The sequence below is a fragment of the Hydractinia symbiolongicarpus genome, chromosome 8 (genome assembly GCF_029227915.1).
Source record: "Hydractinia symbiolongicarpus strain clone_291-10 chromosome 8, HSymV2.1, whole genome shotgun sequence".
Taxonomy (NCBI): Eukaryota; Metazoa; Cnidaria; class Hydrozoa; order Anthoathecata; family Hydractiniidae; genus Hydractinia; species Hydractinia symbiolongicarpus.
The window spans coordinates 5,569,114-5,593,170 of NC_079882.1; the positions used below are offsets into that span (position 1 = coordinate 5,569,114).

At 34.0% G+C, this 24,057-nt stretch overlaps 2 protein-coding genes across 3 annotated transcripts; both read left to right on the forward strand.

The window, feature by feature from the left end:
- Positions 1-3,810: 3,810 nt before the first annotated feature.
- On the forward strand, positions 3,811-9,462 carry LOC130654405 (ribose-phosphate pyrophosphokinase 2-like). The gene is made up of 7 exons (XM_057456976.1): positions 3,811-4,074; positions 5,578-5,761; positions 5,908-6,006; positions 6,360-6,539; positions 7,500-7,618; positions 8,077-8,236; positions 8,363-9,462. The coding sequence occupies exons 1-7, from the start codon at positions 3,953-3,955 to the stop codon at positions 8,453-8,455; spliced, it is 957 nt and encodes a 318-aa protein (XP_057312959.1). The 5' UTR covers positions 3,811-3,952; the 3' UTR covers positions 8,456-9,462.
- A 474-nt stretch (positions 9,463-9,936) lies between these two features.
- LOC130654404 (sushi, von Willebrand factor type A, EGF and pentraxin domain-containing protein 1-like) lies at positions 9,937-22,507 on the forward strand. 2 transcript variants are annotated; one of them, XM_057456975.1, is made up of 15 exons: positions 9,937-10,349; positions 13,729-13,926; positions 14,199-14,393; positions 14,731-14,925; positions 15,126-15,314; positions 16,072-16,317; positions 16,573-16,815; positions 17,047-17,313; positions 17,556-17,902; positions 18,207-18,342; positions 18,573-18,734; positions 18,925-19,089; positions 21,083-21,229; positions 21,482-21,572; positions 22,209-22,507. In XM_057456975.1, the coding sequence occupies exons 1-15, from the start codon at positions 10,109-10,111 to the stop codon at positions 22,441-22,443; spliced, it is 3,057 nt and encodes a 1,018-aa protein (XP_057312958.1). In that variant the 5' UTR covers positions 9,937-10,108; the 3' UTR covers positions 22,444-22,507. The 2 variants fall into 2 exon arrangements, with proteins under 2 accessions (XP_057312958.1, XP_057312957.1); XM_057456974.1 differs by lacking the exon at positions 9,937-10,349 and adding an exon at positions 10,820-12,389.
- The last annotated feature ends 1,550 nt before the right edge of the window (positions 22,508-24,057 follow it).

Here is a 24,057-nt window from a genome sequence, read left to right on the forward strand (position 1 = left end):
AGTGTATCAACTAAGGCCAAATAAATGATAAAGTTAAAAAAAGTATTTTCCTTTGTTGATAAATTTTGACGCCATCTTGATAACTAACGCGCCATAAAACACTCCACCGTAACCTCACCCGGACATCTTTTTTTTACATTCTTCATTCTTGGTGCGCCCCCTATTATACCGCCGTCCGTATTCCTGGTACTACACACAGTACCCGTTCATTTGTCGAATGCCGTTTAATTCGAACTCTCTGTTATTTCGAACAAACTGCTAAGTCCCCTTGAGTTTCGTTTAATATATAAAGTCTTATATTTTGAGCTGCTGAATTCGAACTCCGCTAATTCGAACATTTCGATAATAAAGGCTACATTATGCTCGTTAATTCGACCTTTGGTGTATCGATAAATAAAATCTTATGGGAAAATTAAAAAAACGTTTTCATTTTTATTCATTTTTATTGCATTAATGGTGGCAAAATGTCTTTCAATTTAACGGTTAAATTGACATTTCCAATAAAATGAAGTTTACAAGGAATTTGGAGGCCTTGCCTAACTCCAAGCAAACAACGTTAAAAGATTTCTATAAAAAGTTGTACTAAAGTTGTAATAAAGTTATATTAGCATATATATTACCTTTAAACGTTTATTAAAGTTCTTGTTGTTGTTTTTTTTGAACTTCCGATATTCCGAACATTCGTTAATTCGAACAAATAATTTAGTCCCTAGGATAGCGTGTTCGAATTAACGGACGTCTACACTGTAGTAGCATTTCTTCCAAAAATTGAACAGTTTTTCTTCTTCTAATTTTAATTGCGGGTAAGTTTTGGAAGAATTCGTATTTCCTCTCATTTAGTGCAGCAAGGGTCAAGATTTCCTCTAATTATACTGTACTAACTGCATAACGCGAGTAATCTCAGACAAAAATAAAATCGACACATTTCAGACTTTTTTTGTTGTTTAGGTCGTCTCCTGCGACACAATCCTCATCTTGAAGATTATTGGGTGCGTTTCCCATTTTCCCGGGGTAGCTATATGATTTAGGGAAACACGCCACTTACCATAGGCAATCGCTGTTTATAAATTAAATAGAGAGTGAATTTTTCTATAATTTTTGTTTTCTAACCTTAAACTTGACATATTGTGTAGTTTTAGGCGAGTTTGAGGTGATTTTTTTTTTGCTAGTTTAGCTTTAGTTTAATTCAAATACTTGCAGTTCTTATTTAATCAAAGCTTTGTTAGGTTTTTTTATATTTGGATTGCCTTTTTTGTGAGAGTTTGACCGTGAAAGTCCGTGGTCTCCCTTAACCAAATACGGATGACGGATAACACGTGATATTTCGACCGGGAGAAAAAAACTTTTGCAAGAAGAGCCATTTCATACTTTTGTGTGGTCTTATGACAATAGACAAAAACAAAGAATCGTTTTACTGTATATGTCGGAAAAAATTCTTTAATCTAGTGCGGTAATGATTAAATCTTCCTAAGTGTGGACATGAGATGATGACTTGGCGACGGTAATTTATCTCCTCTAATTATTAGTGCGGCTTGGCTCACCCCCCTCCGCAGGGTTTTTTTTCGCAAAAAACCCTGGGAACGAGGGTGCGGCATGCCCAAAATATATTCTTTTGTCCACTTAATTAGAAGAATTACAGTATCTTTCATTTTATCTATTATATCATTAACCTTTATTTATCCAATTCGAAGTTAGTTCGTAATTAACATTTGTTTCAACTGCAGGGTAGGGTTTTCTTTTTTTATTCTATTGTTGTCCACCACTTCGATACCGATGATTTTACGAGGAAATAAAACAGATACACTATTTTTCTTAAACACGAAGCCAGATTTTTTAAGATACAAAATACCATTTACATCCTCCCTTCACCCTTTTTAGAAAATTTTCTTCTACCAGGAAACTTTTGACCGATTCATTTTAAAAATTACGTATTTTATCCAAATAAAATAAATTTTTTTGAATTTACCAAAAAAACTTTTTTGAGAAAAAAAAGTAAATCAAAAATATTCGTCCACCAAGAATAATTACATTCGTAAATAAAAACAATTTCGTCGGTTAATATTTTTCTCACCTACCTAACGCGGTTGTCAACTACACCTTGGAGCCAAGACTACGCATAATCAGACATGCCCTATGCAGAAGTTCAGCAAATGTTAATATCCAATATGATGTTCTCAGTCACACGAGCCAGAACGTACCTTGGAAAAGATTTTCGATTTGTGGAAGCTAAAGAAGCTTGTTGACGATCTGCCACACATCTCATCAAGAACCACTCTGCCAATTCTATTCGCAACTTTTACCAACAAGTTAAGAAGCACGATCTCATTCATCAACATCTCAAAACACAAAAAAACAAATGACACAACCACACTTTGACAGCCATATGTTGCTATCAATGGTTAGCATGAAAAACTATATTAACCTTGCTGCTATTTCAGCACATACTTCGTTAAAAACAGTTACGTGAGATGATGTCCGTTTAGCCACTAGAAGTAACTCCAACAAATTGATGCCATTGATAATATAAATTTCGTGCCCATCACAGAAACCTTTTGAACAACATCAAGGTATACCATTAATACCGCACTATTATTAACAGTTGATAGCGTAATTTTATACAAAGACTGAATACTAATTTAACCTTGCCTACGCTTGTCTACTTCAACTGGCTCATGGTCGAAGAAGCCGCAGATGGCTTCCACAGTCCTTGTCACCAGCCTTCGCCAAAAATTGGTAACCTACGGCATACCAGAAGAGTTATCTTTCGATGGAGCTCCAGAATTCACTGCCACTTTTACTGAGCAATTTCTTAACAATTGGGACGTCTACTTCCACGTTTCTTCTGTTGGACATTCGCATATTAACTGCCGCGCTGAGGTTGCTGTCGAAGCAGTCAAGAGGATGATTATGGACTGATGCTTTCCAGCGAGCTATGCTCACTTATCGTAACACACCATACCATACTAAGCTTTCACCTACTATGTGCATCTTTGGCCGGCCGATATGAGACTTCATCTTTATCTTACCAAGAAAATACAAACCACATCATGCCTGGAAAAGCGTCCTCAATAACTGCGACGAAGCATTGTGACACAGCCACATACATGAATATTGCCGAGCGATTTTCAGCTAAACGACTGTTGGTTATTGGGTTTGCATGCAGCATCAGATTGAAAACCAACCTTGTAAGTAGGACAGGACAGGTACAACCATTGAAGTCGAGGATTAAGAAAGAGTCACAATACGCTATCAAAAATACCTTTGACAGCATTCTCAACATCGGAGGTCTTTGAAATGAATCTTGAAGTTTTAAACTCAGAGATCTAGGGGCAAGAATGCTTCGACAGTATATTGCGGTATTTGCTGGCAACAAAGTTTCATTGCACCCTGGAGCAATAACAAGGCGTACCTGAGCAACAGCCGCACCACCACAAGTTCCACCGTCAACCCAACGCTGGATGATTCAATTCTACCGAGGAACAAAGGACGTGTCCTTTGATCTACTAGAGTCAAACGACACATACTCGATGGTAAAATCTCAGTAGCATTAACCTTGGAGAAAGAAACATCATACACATTCGTTATTTTAGAACTTTGGTGTGCGCAAATCGACAATAATAAACTCTTGAGACTGATTATGTTATATTTGTTTTTTTTGTTCTTTAGATTCCAAAGATTGCTTTTTAAATAGTATTACGTAGTTCACGCAAAAGATGATTATATACTTTTAGTAATTTTCTTTATGGTTATCGAATTTGTTTTAGTTTGCTGAGCTAACTTGGTATACTTACTTGACCCAACAAATTGCGAAATAAATTTGAGGTGCGCACAATTTGCAGAGCAAGGAGTGAAGCCCAGAAGTGATTGTGTGATAATTTCTTAGCCAGCTAGCTACTCACACTCCACACACGTGTAGTACCGTCTGGCTAAAAATTAGGGTATCTTTGACACAATGCCGAATATAAAGATATTTGGAGGGAGCTCTCACTCAGAACTTTCCAGACTTGTCGCTGAACGTCTAAATATGGAACTCGCTCGGTGTAAACTTCGAAAATTTTCAAATAAAGAAACCAGGTATAGCTATCTTTGTATTGCTAATAGATTTCAGTTGACAAGGTCTTTTAATAAGGTAGCACACTACTTTACAGCTACAGCATGTTCTTCGAAAATATTATTTTGTGGCGCCAAAGATTAGTGGTTATAGCTCTAGTACTCTGTGCGGGAGCCCGGGGTTCGATTCCTCTTGATGGTGAATCAACATGGGCGAGTGAATGTTACTAACCATGTGAGGGAAATTGGGAAGATGGCACACTGTGTGGGCCATTGGATGTTGCCGGAAGTTGTCTAGGAGAGCGCTGGCCCTAATTGGGTCTACGTAGCTCAAAATACTCTAGGACTCTCCATCTAAGCCATGGTCCCTCCTAGAAATAATAGACAGGGTATATCCCTCGATATTTGTGAGGCTAACCATGTAAAATATGCACATCCATCTATCTCTTCCTAATATTTCTTATAAAATTAGCCCTCTTTTTTTAATAAAATACTGGTGACTCAAAAAGCACCACTATTGTGCTTTGCTGAGTGCCGAGGGTAATAAATACGAGTTCACTGTAAAACAGTCAAGGAAAACCCCTTTTATATTGCAATTGACAGGTGAAATCAAAAACGATCAACGCTTTACGTCTTCAGAGAATAAGTTTGATTTGGTTCTGTATAATACTCTTTGTGGAACAACTTTATTTGTACCAAATAGGACATTTGCCTTACCACTGCTTTACCAAGAAATTTATTTCTTAGTCTATTTAATCTAAAAAAAGTAGCTATTTATTTAAGAAAATTTTTTAGTTAATTTTTAAAAATATTCAAAGGAATGAAACTTTGAAACTTACCAGAAATTTAAAAACTTCCACTTAACCTGATAGATTTTGCTATCACATACCACTTACGGGACACCATTTTGACAAATATACACTGCAATTGGGAATCCTGGACTTAGTGGTATTGCCTGACTGTAAAATAGTGTGCGAAAGATCCATTTAAGCAAGGAAGTCAAATTTTTGAGATTTTATTTGTAAAACAACCAACCCTATTTTTAGGGCTTAAATTATTTTGACACCACATAATTGTGGAGCCCAACGCTTTCTTGTTTTGGTTTTAGGATTATTTTTTACTGTGTGTCATTTTGTTAGGTCTGTAAGCTATAATTTTGTTTACAAATTTTACCAGTCAAATTACTTTAATGTAATAATACATCTCCAGGAAAGTTGTAAAGTTAAGGTTGTGTATTTATATGTTAGGTCAAACAAAAATATAGGTTTGTTGCGTAAAAATACTTGTTAGCACTTTTTGGTAAGCTTTATTATAAACAACAAGGCTTGAATTCTAACTTGATCTGCACCAATAATGCCACTATTTTAATTTGGAAATTGTGCTAGCATTTAAAAGTAAGGAGACTTGGTGTTGGTCAATTAATTATAGTTTTAATGTTCTTTAAGAACCAATACTTTTTAGATATATACTTTTTCAATTTCGTTACCACATTTAAAGTGTTATGCCTGTTATAAATAATTATTTTAGTGTGGAGATTGGTGAATCTGTACGTGGAGAAGATGTATATATCATACAAAGTGGATGTGGTGATATTAACGATAATCTAATGGAATTACTTATCATGATAAATGCATGTAAAATTGCTTCTGCTGCACGAGTCACTGCCGTCATTCCATGTTTTCCATATGCAAGACAAGACAAAAAAGATAAGGTCTGTGTATATACGAAAAAATTTCTGATTCGCATTAACACTAGTTACAATGAGTGTTTTCGAAGTCAACATAGCAAAAAGTGAAAGTAAAATAATTATTTCAAAACTGGGCCTAATGTACTTTACAGTACTTTTTTGCACACTAGAGTAGAGCACCAATCTCTGCAAAACTTGTGGCAAACATGCTCTCAGTTGCTGGAGCAGATCACATAATCACAATGGACCTTCATGCTTCGCAAATTCAGGTAAATCTTAAAGTTCATGTATATAAAAAGTGTTTTTTATTTAACATTTTAAATTTTTTCTACAATAATCTTTATTTTGGTCATAGGATAACATTGTGTGTTTTTCAGTTGTCATGAAAATAATCTGGCTTTACTAAATGTTTTTTATAACTTAATGGGTGTCTATTAAAAAAATTAGAATGACTCTCCTGTGCCAATTATGTTTTTTGACATCATGTGACTAAAAACTATACAATCACTTGTAGTTAAAATGGTTATATGTATTGTTAAAATTTTCTTTTCACATGTGGTTTATTACTTGTGGTTAATGATGGTTATTATATTATATCAAATATTATTTAATCCAACTTCAGGGTTTTTTCGACATTCCAGTGGATAATCTTTTTGCTGAGCCAGCAGTATTAAAATACATCCGAGAAAACTTACCCAATTGGCAACAATGTGTTGTGGTATCTCCTGATGCTGGTGGTGCAAAGAGAGTAACATCGATTGCTGATCAACTAAATGTTGAATTCGCTCTCATACATAAAGAGGTAGGTGGAACGTAGTTAGTTGTTTGTACCAGGTTTTCAAAATCTGAACGACTGCTACTTTTAAATGCAGTATTTAGAGCAGAGTAAAGTTCAACATTAGATTTAGAAAGTATTGATGAAAACTCGTTGAAATTTATTTTTATGCATAAGCTGTATATATTTAAAGACAAAATTAAGGCGAAAAGCTTTATAAAATTTTGCACTCAAAAAAGGTAAAAAATATATAGATTTAATTTTGCCCTCCATTTTGCTTTGTAGCTTCAGCTTTTAGAGAGTGATGAGGAGCCTAAAATACTTAAACATTTTATTGAAATAAATATGGTTAAATATATTAGTACAATGCGTCATATTCCTGTCAAAAGTTGAAGAAGGAGTTTATATATTTTGGTTAATTTTAACAAATATTAACCAAGTGAAATCCGTATTTCAGACATTTTTGCAATTTTTTATCAACATTAAGTCTCAAGCATGCCCACTGACCACTTCTCTATCTTTCCTTTAGGTGGTTATATATGTTTCTTCTGGAAATTATATTTTTTATCTAAAAATAAAGTTAACACATGGAAATTTTAAGTGTTAAAACTAGCACCAGATGGATATTCAAGACATAACTCTCTTTTCAGAAGAAGGGGTTATTACTTAATCGCACCAAGTTGTCAATCCTACTGCAATTATTGTTAAAAACTGGATTCGTATATGCACTTCTTAACATGGATGAAGTGAAAGTTAAAAAAAATTGCTATGAAATGGTGAATAATGACTTCCTTTTTATGGAAACTCATTGTTTTTCTTTGATGTTGGAAATTATTAAAAAAAAGTTATTTTAGAATTCTGTGCAAGGTTGGTATTTTTTTTCTTTCCACTAGAAATCTGCTATAGGTAAGCAAGCGATTTCAGGTTACATACAGGTTATAAATTGAGAAATAGTTCTATACTCCTAATTTCAATATATTTCTGTAGAGGAAGAAAGCGAATGAAGTTGATAGCATGGTTTTAGTTGGTAACGTAAAAGATAAAGTGGCTGTGCTTGTTGATGACATGGCTGATACCTGTGGTACGATGAAGTTGGCTGTTCAAAAGTAGGTTTAAGACATTGTTGCTTGTTGTTCGTATTAATAATTCTTTGTTTTTTGAATTGCAATTTTAAAAATGTTTACAATAGTTAATATAAATTGATCGAGTCAAGATATAATATGCAGACTTTTAGATATTGCAAGATTAACTAAATTGATTAGATTAGGCAAGAAATATATCGAAAAATTGTTACCCCATTTTAAGTTTTCCCTAATTTTAAAATTATTAAATTTTTGACCTATATTAAAGAAAAAATGGAGAAAGCAATAATTTAGCAAATTTTAATTTTTAATGGCTTGTTGTCCAAGGTTCCTTCATTTTACATTACCAAAAATTGAGGCACAAAATATCCGCTCTCCTTGGGTACCCAAAAAGGGTTGGTCAATACAGTTATATCTATTTTTAATTAACATGTTCGGGAAGTGCTGTAACCTGAATAATTCATAGCTCACTTTTTATACAGGTTACTGGAAGCAGGTGCTACGCAAGTTTACTGTATTTTTACGCACGGTATTTTTTCTGGACCAGCTGTGACTAGGTTAATGGACGCTGGAATGGAAGCCGCTGTAGTAACGAATACCATACCTCAAGAGGAGAAAATGGCTGTATGTCCTAAGATCAGGGTGAGAATTTTTTTTAATTTTTGGTTATTTAAGTTTAACTTGAAAAAAGAAAACTTGAAAAAATTGAAAAAAAATATACATTTTAACCTTTCGCCTTTTCACTTTTTATATTTTTGCATTATGTAGATCATAGATATATCACCTATTCTGGCAGAAGCAATTCGACGAACGCATAACGGAGAATCGGTATCGTATTTATTTTGCAACGTTCCGCTCTAATGATCGCTGTTGAAATTGGCATGCATTTGGAGAGTTTTATCTCCCTAATATTGTGCAACAACTTGCACCGTCTTTATACTATGACGATTTTTAGTCGTGAAGTTATTTTAACAATGCTTTGCTTGAAAAAGGTAAATTTATTTTACTATCTTGCATCTTTTCTTTTATAAGGATCACCGTCTGCTACTTAAAAGTAAGCACACAAAAGTAAGTGTCTAAACATAGGAGTATTAAGAAAAAAAATTTTTTTGTGAGCCGTTTGACTTTACAACCTAAAGTTTGAAATAAAACCCTGACGGCTTGGCTGCATCTTAGTATTTTATTGAAGCAAAAATGAGAATATTTCTGTTGGTGTTTAGTTCCAAAGTATTTTTATAATATATTTCAAGATATAAAAACCTATGATTCAGTCGTGTTCTTGCTATTTTTCTTTTTTTCAAATTTAGTTCTTTTTACCGTCTGTTGAACAAAAAGTAGCGTAGCTAAACTCTTATATGCAATTAAAAAAAACGGAAAAAAATAAGCCTAGATTTGAAAGACATCTTTATGTGTGTTCATTTTTTTTTTGCGTAACCGTGTTACAAAATATTTTATCTTTCTGATTTCTACATCTGTTTTCCATCTTTCTGATTTTAGAATCGGTTTTTCCATCTTAACTGTCGTCGTTAAAACTTTGTGGACACGCTTTTTTATCACACGTTACTATCTCTATATTTCTTATTTTGTAGGAGGCGTTGTGAGAATTTTTTTCAGTCTTTGTGCTGTGTAATGTGATAAATTACGATTTTAATATTTTTCTAACTTTTTTGTTTTGGATTTAGTATGTTAATGTAGTGATAGCTAATCACACTAAAATGTAACTTATTATTATCGGTTTGAATTGTATTAGACTGCTGGCTGTGTACCCATTAATAAGGGTGTGGTGTACCACTAAAATTTAACGTGGTAAAGTTCGGCATGAAATTTGGAATGTAAGCTTAAAGAAAATGAACGAAATGTTGGACAAAGGTTTTTTTTTACGCTGTTATATTTATTGCCCACTTGGTTTATATATTGCGTTAATATATTTACAGGGTGTTCGCTCTGTTAGGTATGGCAGGAATTTTAAATGTTAAAAGTTTTCAAATACCATCAACTTCTTTGATATGACAAGAAAATGTCAGAATTCAATCAGAACCATCAACACGTCGTGTTCAGATTGCATGAACTATTTTGGCCGATAAAAAAATGCGATTTATTGAATTCAGTTGTCTATGCGAGGCGTGTTGGTGTTTCTTACCTTTTAGATTATCTGTGTTCTTACACAGCAAAACGTGGTAGAAGTTTGTCGATTACTATCCTGATGTGTGTTATATCGCAAAGAAATTCGTTGTGTGACCACGATTTTTGATACAAAATAGTGTGAGTGTGTGAGGAGTGACCATTTTCTAATTTTGTTCTGTAAGGTCGTCCCTAACACAGTTGTGACAGATTCCTGTTCGAATCACGAAAAGGATTTCCGAAATCATCTACTTGAAGACCACTTGTGACTGTTTGTTCACTTCAAATTTGAGATGTTTGTCTACAGCTTGCTGTGTACACAAATCACGAATTGTAAAATACACAGTACTGTACTAAAAATTCTCCCTTGTTGTTAACAAATAAACAATTGGAATGCGAAACAAAATGAGCTGCCTAATTTTTGCAATCCTTTTTTTTATTATTCGTCATTCTGATGCCGGTTGCTTATCAATAAAATGTGAAATAAAATATAGTGAGTTTAAACCACAACCAAGTGCTGGCCGATGCTGTCAACAGCAAAGCAAAGTGCGGTATTACTACACGACCAAAGTATTACCTGGAAATTGTCATGCACCCATTCTATGTAAGGGAAAAGACAAATATCGATATTGGTGTAAGTAAACTTTTGTATATCGACATTGGTGAAATAAACTTTCTCATGAGAAAAGCACTGTACTTTAGGGCCAGCGTTCTTTTTTGTGAAAATTTTAAAAGAAAAAGTAGAAATGCTTCTATATTATAAAGTCTGCATTATTTGCAAATATTATAAGAATGTGATGCTTCTGTTGATTCAATTGAAAAAACCCTGAAATAAAGCAATTTGAAAGCCATTATAGGGCATTCTACGTTTCCACATTCTTGTCCCCAAAGCTCTTTGAGATGAACCTTGAAGTTTTATCTTAAAGAGCTCTAGGAACGAGAATGGTTTAAAGGAATCCGAAAATTTCACGGTGCGCAACATGGTAAGCGCCATTTTTATGCCACCCCCTGCCACTTCGAAAATGCGTCGCTGGTTCTGTACTTACGTAAAACTGTTGCAAATTTCTGACATTTGATTAGACATCTTGGCAGGGACGGAAGTTAGAGCTAATAATGACCAAAGACTCCGACCAGGCTCATTTTTTGCCATTCAATAATGTCGCTTTTGCATTTTCACGACGGCGACGACGTCTTTTTTGTTATTAAACATTACCGCCATATTTAAAAATGATTTGAACTACTTGATATACGTTATCTATGTAACACGTGTAAACAAAACGTAGCATATGTGGACAAAACTGCACGTAAAATATAAAAATTTAACTCTTGTCCTTACTAAAAGAATACGAACATGTAAATGCAGCCTAAAAGGTTGATGTTATCGAAACGCTACAAAAGAAATTTGATACACTATTTAATACACAAATTAATGGCCAATAAGGTATAGCTTTGCTGGAAGTAATCCAAAACGTTTTAGCGGAATAGTTGTTAACTTGGCTAATTACATCAAATTCAATTTGATTTTGTTAACAAACAATTCCAGCCATGTAGGTAATTATTTTTGTTAAAATAAATTTTTTTTACACTAAAATTGTGTCGACGAACAAATAGATTTTTTGTTTTTATTTACGATTGTGTTTCATAACAATGGTCCATGAAAAGATAGTGAATATCTGCTAGTTGATAGTAAGGTCTTTAGAATGTCAAAATTTTTAATTGAATATCTTGTCTGATCCCTGTGGTTTACATACTTAAACAACGGGAGCTGGTGCATGTCCAGTTTAAAAAATGCTAGATATTATGCAACATGCGTGGTTGTTTTACTCTCAATTTTTGTAAGCTTTAAATGGTAAGTGCTAGCCGAGACAAGTTAAATATATGCTATTGTATAAGCGTAACATTTATAAGCATCCGTAGTGACGTTTAAGTTGTAATTACTGATATTCAAAACTCAAATGCGATATTTTTATTTGAGTACATATTATGAGCCATTTTCCACAGGATTTTTTTTAACAAAGCTATCCCACCCCCCGAGACAAGTTGCATAAATACAACGGATAAAGAACGAGAAACAGGAAACATTATTAAAACATGGTACCCATGGAGCCAAACGGCCTAGCAATAAGGCATTATAAATTTTTAACAACTTTTGTAATTAATTTTTCACTTTCATAATAAGCTTTCTCAACTGTATGTGTATTAAAATTTATCAAAAGATATGCAAATATAAACTTGTGTACACAGCAGTATCACTCGCTCTTCATGTGTTTTGCTTTGCTCGAACACCTGAATAAACAAACAAATCACCAGTCTTCAAATCATCTTTTAAAAATAATGGTAGAATCCAATATTAAATTTTAAACTTGTTTCAGGTCGTTTTTAGCACGTTTTTTATTCAACAGCTTCTACACCATGGTTTATTCGGTTACTTGGTGTACATTGCTTGTTGTTTTTTCAACCTATTTTGTCGTAATTGAGACCTGTGGTGGAGGGAGCAAAAAGTGCTCATGGACAACCTGTAGAACTCAGTACACTTCGTTTTCTCCACAGCCATCATCTGGCAGGTGCGTATGGCAAAAGAGCATAGCAAAGCATATATACTCAACACATTCAAGAGATGGTGGATGTCCGGGCAGTTCAAAGTGTACCGGGAGTGATAAATCCAGATATTACTGTACGTTGCTGTTGTTTTTATTAATTTTAAAGTATTTTTTTCTGAAGGATTCAAAATACCACTAAGTGGTGACGAAAACAAGTGACGACGATATAACGCAATATTGCAGCATTTAAATCTATCCCGTCTTACTAACATTTATAAATGGCTTTTATAATACTTTGCTATGACCCATCCTTTTGATCTTACGGATTGTTGCTTGAGTTCTTTTACGTATACACAGGCCGCTGTTAATGTATATTCTACAACATTGTTTTGAAGGTATTGATCTTCTCTATATTAAAAGTACCCGTAATCTGTCTGTTTGTACGCAAAAAAAAACTCGTAATAAGAAAATACAAAAGGGAAAATGCGATATATTTTTATCCACTTTGTTGCAACTGGTGATTTTCTGTGAAATTTTAAGGACAGGCGAACCTGTGAATATTCCATGGGCTAACGACTAGTTTCCTTTATTAACAACCGTATTTGTCTGTTTGTCGGCTTAAAAAAGTCGCGATAATAACGAAATAGCAAGATCCTTAAAAGGAATCATATTTTTACTTTGTTTTTGCGCTCTTAGTTTACTTAATCTTTTTTGGATACAAGATTGAAGCAACTCTATTGCTTAGAAAAGAAAAGTTTTTGATTCTTGTTAAGAAGATTTAGTTTATGTTTTTGTTATCTTCACAAGTACGAACTGCAACTTAGTTGTGGCTAGCTAAGCTAGGATTATCTTCAACTAAAAAGTAAAAAAATTTCACTTTTTAATAGCCAAATACAACTGGTCATATTTCATAGTTTTGTTAAAAACAATTGGTTTTGTAACGACAGGCTGTAGTTGGGCTGTGTTTTTAATTAAACTGACCATTAATTTTGAAACTCTGGGTAATTGTTTTAACACGATAATGGTCTGTATTTTTTACATTATAGGATACATGAAAGTATTTTGAAAAGGTTTTAAATGGTTTGCTTGTAATAAGTGGTTCACCCAGTGGCACTCACGATAAACTTTTATATGAAATTATTCGACAAAAAAAAAAAGCTGCTCGCCTATGTTTTCACTAAGACGGGGGTAACAAAAACCTGTTTCTATAATAATAAACGTATTCTGTCTGTTTAAAATAGTTCACCCGCAGCTTTATTTTGCTCCCCTTTTCCCCCTAGGTAGGATCTCACAATTCAATAACATGAATTCAAATAATAACTTTGGTTAAAGTCCATCCACGTGTTCCAAGAAATAATACAGTAGAAAGTTTTGTGTTCGGTGTTTTGCCTCTAAGGTTTCTTAAAAATTGCTACTCCTACGGCAATTATGGTTAGCTAAGTTTAAATGTTTATGCCTATGTTACTTGCTCAGGTTCGTGCAAGCAGATTAGACATTGCTGGTGGGCAAGTTGGCAGGCATGGACCGGTAGCGTTTCTCATGGCAAGTGTGGCACTCAAAGGAGATACAGAAAAGGAGAAAAAAGTTACACTTATGCTGGAAAGGAATCTAATTGCAATGGAGTTGTCACCAAATGTCCTCGTGACATTGATGAAGAGAGAAGGACTTGGTGTAAGACTGATTTGTTTGCTTATGATCAGCATATTGTATTTTGATCTTTAAAGGAATCTTTTCAGCACCCCTATTATAAATAATACAGGGTATTTATTATACCTTTGTTGACAAGGTTAACTAACGGTGCTTTCTCTGCTATAAAGTGGATTAAAACATATAGACCAAACAAAGAACAAGTTTCTTTTTTGTATCATTAAATGCAAAGAGAGCATCAGAAATTTCATAACAACTTTACGAATGTTTTATGTGTAGACTGTTTCTAATCATAGGCAATTGCAGAAAAGCAGAAACATGTACGTCTGGTCAGTGGACAGGCTGGTCACCATCAGTAAATAATGGCAAATGTTTGAAACAACTGAGATATCAAGACAAAATCCCCAAATATAGATATATTCAACAACAAAGTAATTGTTTTGGAATCAATCCTAATTGTCCACCGAGAATTACAGACAGCAGGACTTTTTGTAGGTAGTTTAAAATTGATTTGCTGAATATCAACATACGTGCATATTATGAGAAGGAAACATTTTTAGACGCCTCTCTACACGAACGCAAAATTTTATAAAAATACATGTTACAGTGTTACCTATCTCATGCTGCGTTTAGATGACTCACTTTAATATTCCGAGAAACCTCCAATCTAAAGTGACTTAACTCCTTTTTTGTTTTCACTGCTCGCTAGGATTTTAAAAATACTCATAAAAGATTGCAGTCTTAACCATCTTTAGTGTAAATCATAAAGTTGAAAATTGACATCCCATTTTCCCTTAAGTTGGAGCTAACCTACATATTTGTCTTCAGGTCGATGCCCGTATAAAGAATGCATAGAAGGTAGTTGGACCGCGTGGGAACTTCACAGTTGGACAGGAAATTGTCCCACTGAAAGAAGATTAAAGAAATACAGATCGATTACAAAATACAAAGATTCTTACGGAAACTGTCAAGGCATTGGACCACAGTCATGTCCCGATCCTGTTGGTGCCACCAGAGAAAAAGGTAAATGCAAAAACGTATAAGGTAAAAGGTAGAAGTACAGTATTTCTCATTTTCCCGCCATTTTAACAGCATTTAATTAATGAGAGGCTAAGAGTATTAGCTAGCTACCGATGAGATTTTTGACAGGTAAAAGAAAACACGATTAATAATTTGCATTCAATGGTTAAGATTTTTTTTCGTCATAATGTGTTTTTTTTTAGAGATCACGTGTGCAAAACTTCCAGTTCCAGTTAACGGTGCTCATATGAACCCTGCGTGTGATGGTGTTAACAGCAAATGTAAAGCCATATGTCAGATTTCATGTAACAAAACATTCATATTGGAAGGCAACAGATATTTGACGTGTCAAGGCGATGGAAAATGGAGTGGTGTTCAGGGAAAATGCAAAGGTTTTGTGTATCAATGAATAAAATAATAAAATCTGTTCCTTTTATAAGCTTCACTGGAACATATTAAATAAGATATTAGGAGAAATATTTTTTATTATTTGGTCAACATTTTTCTATTGTTACATCTTTGCATATCATTACCTATCAACTTGCCTATTAACTTTTAAAAATGTATTAGGCCATAATAAAGGAATGCGTTAAAAATAACGATTAAAAATGTGCTTTTGTATCTGGTCAAGCCTAAAATTTGTGGCGAAAGATATTGGTTAGGTTAAAAAAGTAAGAAAAAAAGAGATTACTTGGTATAGAAGTAGGGATTTGGAGGGAAAATATATGACTTTTTTATTTTCCCAGAAAAATGTTATCAGCGCAAAAAAATACTTCTTCTTCATTGAGTTATGAATTTAAATTTTTTTCTTTAATAATGCATCGGAAAATGTATTTTTCTAAAAATATGTCAAATTAATTTAAACTTTTTAACATGGCGAAAGTTCACTTCACGTCGGTCAAGCATCAAAGTGCTCAACATTGCGCAATATTTAGAAGCGCTGTATGTTTCAAAGTAAAAATCAATTTTAAAGTTTTTATTGGCGCTAAAAGTTAAATAACGTATTTTCGTGATTTCGACAAATTAATTTTCTCGAATTGCCGCCATTTTGAGTTCGTGTAAGCATTCCTGTTGTCAATGGACAGTGTTAAGTACGTCGTGCTTTGCAATCGAATTGGACTTTCCTCTTCACTTTGGTTTAAAATTTAGATGCTCAACCACCTGTTATAACTTGTCCTATAATCCATCCTTTCAACAACACTCCAAATGAAAACTATGGAATAGTCGACCTGCCTGATGCAACGGCGACCGATAATACAGGTCTAAAGCCTACAATTACGATGGATAAAACATCTCCATTAAAAGTCTTTATTAATTCTCCCGTGAAAGTTCGATACACGGCGACTGATGACTCTGGAAATAGTAAATCTTGTGAAGTAACTATTGAAGTAAAAGGTAAAAAAATAACTAATTTTAATGCTGCAACCTTGTCCCCATAGCTGATCTTCGTACTACTAATACGACACCTTTCCACTTTCTTTATCTAAATTTCTTAATGTCTTTTTTACCAAGCGCCTATCATTTTGACCCTTGGGGACATTCAAGTTTAGTGAAAAAAATGTTAGTCAACAATCATGCTGCTTCAATTCTTACAGTTGCTTGAATAGTCAAATCATGTTTTATGTAATATTATCTTTATTTTTTCAATAGATACTGAACCACCTAAAGTGGTCAGCTGTCCGCATGACAAAGTTTTCCAAACAGGAAAAGTACCCATGCAAGTATTTTGGGGTGAGCCGCAATTTTATGACAACGCTGACAAAGATAATGTCAATGTCCATCCAAGTCACGTCAACGGTGACAATTTTCAACGAGGAAAACATCTTATCACATATCTTGCGCGAGATAAAGCATTGAACTACGTAAAGTGTACCTTTTCAATTCAAGTAGAACGTAAGAGATTTAATTTTGAGTGTTTATTTGCCAGCTTGACCGTAGTAGAACAGAAGTTGAAACACACAAATATCCTTAACAAAACCATTTTAAACCCTCCACAGATTGTAAAAAACTTCCAAGGCTTACAGACTCTAAATTTCTTTCTATGGGCTTTCTTATGTCACGGAAATACTCCTAATATTCTCATGCATCGTACCTACTTTTCTGAGGAGTTATATTATTGTTTAGTAATGCAGTGTCCAGTGTACGACCCACCAAAGCATGGCTCAGCGAGTTGTAATATAAGAAAAGACGGAGTTGTCGAGACTCATATCTGCACGGTTTCATGCAAGCAGGATACTTGGTTTATGAAGGGACCGAACATCCCAACCTTATATCATTATTATGTGTGTGGGGAACATGGTCAATGGAGAGGTCAAAATACCTTTAATCCTACCAGCCCAACAAATTTTGTACCAATTCCTAAAGGTCAAACTCCCTGGCCTGATTGTGCCAGTAAGTACAATATTTAAATAAACATAAAATTGAAATAGTAACCAAATTTTTCTGCAAAATACAACCAATATCTTTTGCTTAGTTATAGTTTTAGTCATTTAGAAAACAATAGATTATCCCATAGTCCGTTAATGTTGGTACCCATTGTTTTACTCGATGGTTTTCATTTTCTGTCACCATAGCTACATTAAAGAATGAAAAGTAGAACAACACCCCTTAAAATCTGTATTTTCTTCTATTAGTTGGAAATGCTCCAGACGGTGTGACCATGGAGTTTCAAGTGTTTGGCAGTAGCTGTAAAGACAATACTGATAAGTTGAAGAAAGATTTCATCGCAGCGATGAAAAATGATATCATCATTAACAACTTATATTGTCTCAGTAGCGCAACACACTGTGTTATTGAGAATTTTGTAGTATACTGCGCAACTAAAAAGAAACGAAGCACTGGTGGCTCTACCAACCAAGTTGTCATTAAATTTACGCTCGCAGTTCGAGATAAAAAACCATCTACACAAAAACTCGAAATGAAGAAGTTAAACGCGATGACGCAATCTCTGAATAATCAAAAATCAATGTTGCTCGACAAGGTGTGATATCTGCATTTTTGACTGCTTAGAATAAAAATCAAATTGATACTTTAGCTTATTGGACATCTGTAGCAACTTAACAAATAAGAACTTTAAGTTTACTAGAACCTGCAATATTTATAAGATATCCAAGGTAAAAAACTGGAGTATGTCGACAGTACATGTTATGTTTTGATTTTGCGTTAAGAACAATGACATGCGCACGCATCTCAGTAGGTTCAAAAACAAAAGACCAGGATTCATTCAAGCATATATAAAATAAACAATGCGTGCAAGAGGCCAACAAAACACCTTGATGTTTTAGGTTAAAAAGGTCGCACCAAGCCTTCTGAAGGCAACAGCCACAGTTGATGCACGAAATGCAGAAATATCATGCAAGCCTGGCTATGAGTACAAAATTGTTGACGGTAACCAGGATGCAAGTGAAAGAACTAAATGTTGTAAGTGCGAATTAATTTGGAAGTCAAGTTTTTAAAATCAATCTATTTCAGTATTTTTGCGATGGAACCAACAATTTTTGGTATAAGACTAAGAAAAAGCCAAGACACTTTTTCCAAAAAAAAATTGAAAAAGAAGGTTTGCACCCTGCACAAGGCAAATGTATATTTGACTTAATTTTGATTAGACGGTAAGGTTAATCACCACTAAACTGATTTATTTTTTTCTCAAGTAAAATGTCCACGTGGTACGTATTATGATCAAAAGACAAAGCAGTGTGCCGTATGCAAAGTTGGCTACTATCAAGAAAATGAAGCCTCGCTTTCATGCAAAAAATGCCCAACTAAAACTTCAACCCATGGTTCGCTTTCACATGACTACCACCAGTGTCGGGGTTAGTATATAATATACTTTGTCAGACAAAATGTTTAAAAATAAAACAGTTATAAATTTGAACTAGTGTAAGACGAATTTTACTTACATTCAAGGTTTTGAAAGAGTCCAATTTTTTAATATCTTTTTCAATATTTTTTGGTTTTTTGTGGTAAAGTTTATTTTAACTTGCAAGAGTAATAATTTTTCAGCAATTTGCCAACCTGGAACATACTCATCAACTGGCTTGGCAACTTGTCTCGCTTGCCCTATGTCAACATATCAACCGCTAGAAAACAGCACATCTTGTATTGCATGTCCATCTGGAAAAGTGACGTCACATATTGGATCAACATCTATTCAACAATGTTCGCAGCGTAAGTAGTGGCAGGTTCGGCTCCATGCTCCTAAAGTTTACTATTCTTTATTTCTGTAAAGACTTGGAATGAAGTTGATCAACATCAACAATCTGACACGTGTTTAAGATATCAGTAACTTTTGTGCACGAAAAACACTAATTTCCTGTCCTCTTGTATTTTTTGATGGAAAATCGAAAACTCATTTTTTAATCAGCCTGAATTAGGTAGTTTTAATGACTATAAAAAAAGATAAATCTTAATCAATTCTTGTAAGTTGCTTTTGTCGTGATTTTTTAAAATTTTTAAATCCTCCTCAAAAACTATTTTATTTTCACTGCACGCACAGCACGAGAATAGATTCTCACAAATGAAAAAAAGATTATTTTAAAAATCATATTGTTTTTACTGCATCATTAGATTTGAAATTACCATGTAATCCTTAATTGATGTCTATTTCCTCTCGTCTCCAATAGTTAAGCTTAATGACAATACTGATTTTCATCCATTGGCAACAATTTGGTAATTAGACAATATAATTAAACAAACCTACGTAATTTGCGGGCTGGTAAAAAAAGAATTGCCTTCATCAGAACTTCATTACTTGTCTGAATATTTTCCCGTGTGTCGTATGCAAACTAACACTTTTACATTTTGCAGAAGCGATAGACATCTTTTGTCACTGTTTATTCAGTTGCAGGATAAAAATACAAATTCAGACAACATTAACTTCGACCTAGTTTAGTTTTAAGCAACTTCGTCCTCAGGCTATTTTGCTTATATTGCCAGTAAATATGTACACTAGCCTTAAGTATCCAGTAGTCGAATGATATGTTACGCCGAAATTAAGCCTTTTAAATGTACTACAGAAAAAATCTTCTATAGCGGACATCTTTTTAACCTAGGAGGACAGATTTTCTAACCTCCTGGTCCAACGCACAATATTTTGAGGAACGGATGAGACAACGGTAAAGCTGTCATATAACAAAACCTATTTTTAGGCTATATTTTCCTCTAAAAACCGGACTTTTTACACACTTGCGGTCGATTTTAACATTTTCTAGTATCTGAGAGCAGGATTTTGAAACAATGTAAACCAATTTGGGAAGTACATATACGTAGTACACACTTCTCTATGGCAGACAATTTCCTCGGGACCCCAATGGTGTCCGCTATAAAGGTTTCACTGTTGGTGTCCAACCCAGCGTCCACGACATTTATTGATGTCTCACTACTACACAAAATCAACACAATGTCGTCGTTCATTGGAGAAAGTTGTTAACAAAAAGATGTTGAAAATAATAACCAGAAAAGGTTTTTTTTACACGACTAGCTAAATAAATTTTAGAAAAAATTGCGTAATGGCATTTAACGTCATTAACTCGCACGTGGTTATTTCTGAACGCAATAGTCTGCGGTGATAGTTAGTTCATGTAAAGTATTTCATTCGGAAAAATTTAAAAACAACGCGTCTTCATCGATAGTGATCGTGCAAGAGACGAAGACCCTTTTTCAAATCTTACCCCTTCCCGGGCCCACAGAAAAGTTATTTCTGACATACTACTCACTATTCTTTACGTACTAACGAAGATAAGTCTGTGACAACAGGTAGAAAAATTTGTGTTGGATGTTGAGGGATGTCCAGAAAGACAGCCCATTGTATTTTAAAACTTTGCATTTTAAATTAACTTAAAACGTCTGACTTTGTTTGATAGTTGATACTGATATTTGCTTCAAGCCTCGCGTTGCTTGTTGCTCATTCGCATTCTAAATTAAAATAAATGTTGCGCATAGCTATCGTTTTACAAAAATAAAAAAAAGTTCGCAAAAAACACTTACGCTATTCCGTACTCTTTCCTTTTCATTTATGCGCTGTTGCTATAACCCCTCTACCTTTGCGTAAAAACGTGATTATGCAGCAATTCTGTTTTAAAACATTTAAAAAGAAAGATGTTAAATCCTACCTCCATGTTAAAATTTACAGTGTTAAACACGTTTTTTCCTGCTTCTTTAGCTGGCGTTGATGTGGTGATTCATTCTGAAGGGTTTGGTGATCCAGGAAAAACAGGATTAAATGGTGTCTCTACGATCACTGTGAACGGACAAGATTACTCCCCTCATAAAAGGGGTTTCAATTTTGTTGTTCTTGACGCTTTTACAGGTAAAGATTGTAAGCGTTTGTTATAGTACTTTGAACTAGTTAGGTATTTTAACTGATGTGCTTGTTGCGTGAAATCGTCCATCTAAAAGGGTCCAAAGTATTTGTTATGTTAATAAATTTTAAAATTTAATTTTTCAAAGACAGCATTGGCCTTAAGTTTTCGTCCCAATAACCCCCCCCCCCCCCTCCAAAAAAAGAAACCTTGGCAACGAGGTTGCTTATAGATAATGATTCTATTTTTTTAAATTTCAGGAAAATTTTTACAAGCAAACGCGTTTGATTGGCATGGGGATTATGGTAGTTGTGGAAAAACATATAACTGGATTTCAAACTTAAAAGATGAGTATGTAAAAATTTATTTTCATATTAATTGGTACTGGTACAAAACACAAGCTGATTCATGAAACAAGTTAACCCTTTCCGTACCGGAAAGTCTTACCGCATTTTCCAAAGAAAAGAAATCACAGGTTTTGCTGCGCCGCCCTGCACTGCCTCATAATTACTTAATCTTGTAGTGAATTCAGTCTATTTTCAGAAAGTTAGAGTGTCACAAAGTCACTAGATTTGGACATATGATTTTTTCAAAGCGGTAACCAAGATCATCCGCCCTGCGGGTGAGACATAATAGAAGGGTTAATAAACGTTCTTGTTGACAAAGCCTTAAAATCTATGACTCAGCTTACTTATTATATTATTGGCAAAAATTATCCTTCAGCCGAAAAAAAAAACTGTAAGGTAAAAGTTACGTGAACGTTTTTTTTGACCGACGTTTCGCTTGTGTTAATTATGTTACTTACTTAAACATTTATGATGAACGAAAAGTCAGAACTTTAAATAGCATAGAAAAGCACTTAGGTAAAGTATGAAATGATGTGGTTAATGCTCATAGATCGTATATATAAAAGAAATTTAGCTCTTTTTCTACTGCCAAATGGATGTTTTGGTAATACTCGGCATTCTGACATTTTTTCATATATAGGGTTATTGTTTTGGCTGCTATACAAGATGAGGCAACTTCAGCTGCACACTATGTCGAATGTTTTAAAGCACTCGAGATCATTGGTGGAAAACGTCCATTTCAAACGGAGTACCGTTCATCTTTTGCTTTGATTGGCTACAAAGGCAAACGCGTTGTTGATTGGGTGAAACAGAAGAAAAGCTATTTTGGAAGAGGCCCAACCGGCTTAAAGGACAGTATAAAGTTGTTGAAGTGAAGAAGCTTAATACCAACGCTTCCTTATTGTAAAAATTAAATGATGCAGAAAAATTAAAAGTAAATATTTCCATCGTACTTTCTGAAGAGGCTGAGTTAGTAATTATAAGACGATCAGCAGGTTGTTTGTTTTCCCCTTGTAGCTTCAAGCTTGTAGTTTGCAATGTTTTGTGGAAGTGGAAGTCATAGAACTGAAATTGTATAGGGTAGAGTTCATCGGTTTCTCTAATTTGCATTATTATGGGGAAGGGGACATAAAGCGCCCAAGGAACATACAAATTTTTATATCTTCTGAAATACTTGCTCAATTGTTATAAAACTTTGTGACTACTACTATTTTATGATTGACGTTTTCTCCAAAATTTTTTGATTTGACTAGTTGATTCTGTAACGACTTATTAGACATTGCTCAAAACCACCATAAGTAAACCTTCTAAAATGAAAAATGGTATATATTCTAATCTAGTGATTATGAGCATGAAAAACGTGTTTATGTTTTTAAATTTTACCATTTTGGGTAATTATTGCAACATGTCGAATACGTAAAATCCGGGTGTTTCGGAATTTAGGTCTATTTTTATATGTGCAAAAAAACAAAAAGTACGTTTGTTATAAACTATTTGTATTACTAACAGAAAATCAGAATAGAATGCTAAATATTTCTCAGAGGGTTTTTAAACACGATTTTGGAAGGTAATGGTATTTTACTAGATTTTAAAATAGCTGATTACGTCATACAAAAGTTCTGAAGTTAGCTACAAAATAATTAAGCTAATGAATTGAATTTCTTAGGCCAATAAAGTGTGTGCAAGCTCCATTGGGCAAGGCACGGAAGCAGTCATATGTCAATTAGTTCTCGACCCGCAAACGTTGAACTGTTTCTCTACAATTCAATTAAAATAACCGAGCAACAAGAACCTTCAATGGACACAAAAAAGGTTTTAAATTTTCGGAGTAGAACAAAAATTTGGAGCAGATGCTCAAGATTGGAACAAAAAAATTAAAAAAAAAAGTCTTTTGGAGCTGAAAAAAATCAATAAAATTGAATTTAAATTCCGAGCCACAAGTGTTTGAGTTTTCCTTGTCTCAGAAATTACAAAACAATAAAGTCATTTTCGGTAATTTGTCTCATACAGCCATTGTGAAGTGAATAATATACGTAGAAAGAACGTTTCAGATGTTCACGACTGTTTAACCTTAGAGAGGACCCCAGCTGTGAAATTCATTTTTGACCGAGGATATGAAAATGTTAGGAACATATAATACGTTTAAGCATGTGACTAAGTCAGCAATTCGTGACAGTAATATTAATGTAAGCAATTTTTTTAGTAAAGTGTGTATGGAATAGTTATTACTTAGGACGACGTATTTATATAAACAAATATTTTGATGTCATTTTAAATAATAATAATATACAATAACATTTATTAGCATATAACATTCAACAACTAGGGGCTTGGTGATAAGGCTCAATGCCTTCTACTTGTTCCTGCCATTTTATTGTGATAATCTATCTAAATATGGATAGTCAATTTTGTCAATAAAAATTTTTGGCGCACCACTTTTAATAAACGAACCATAATTTCTACTAACTATAGAACTCCATAATGACGTG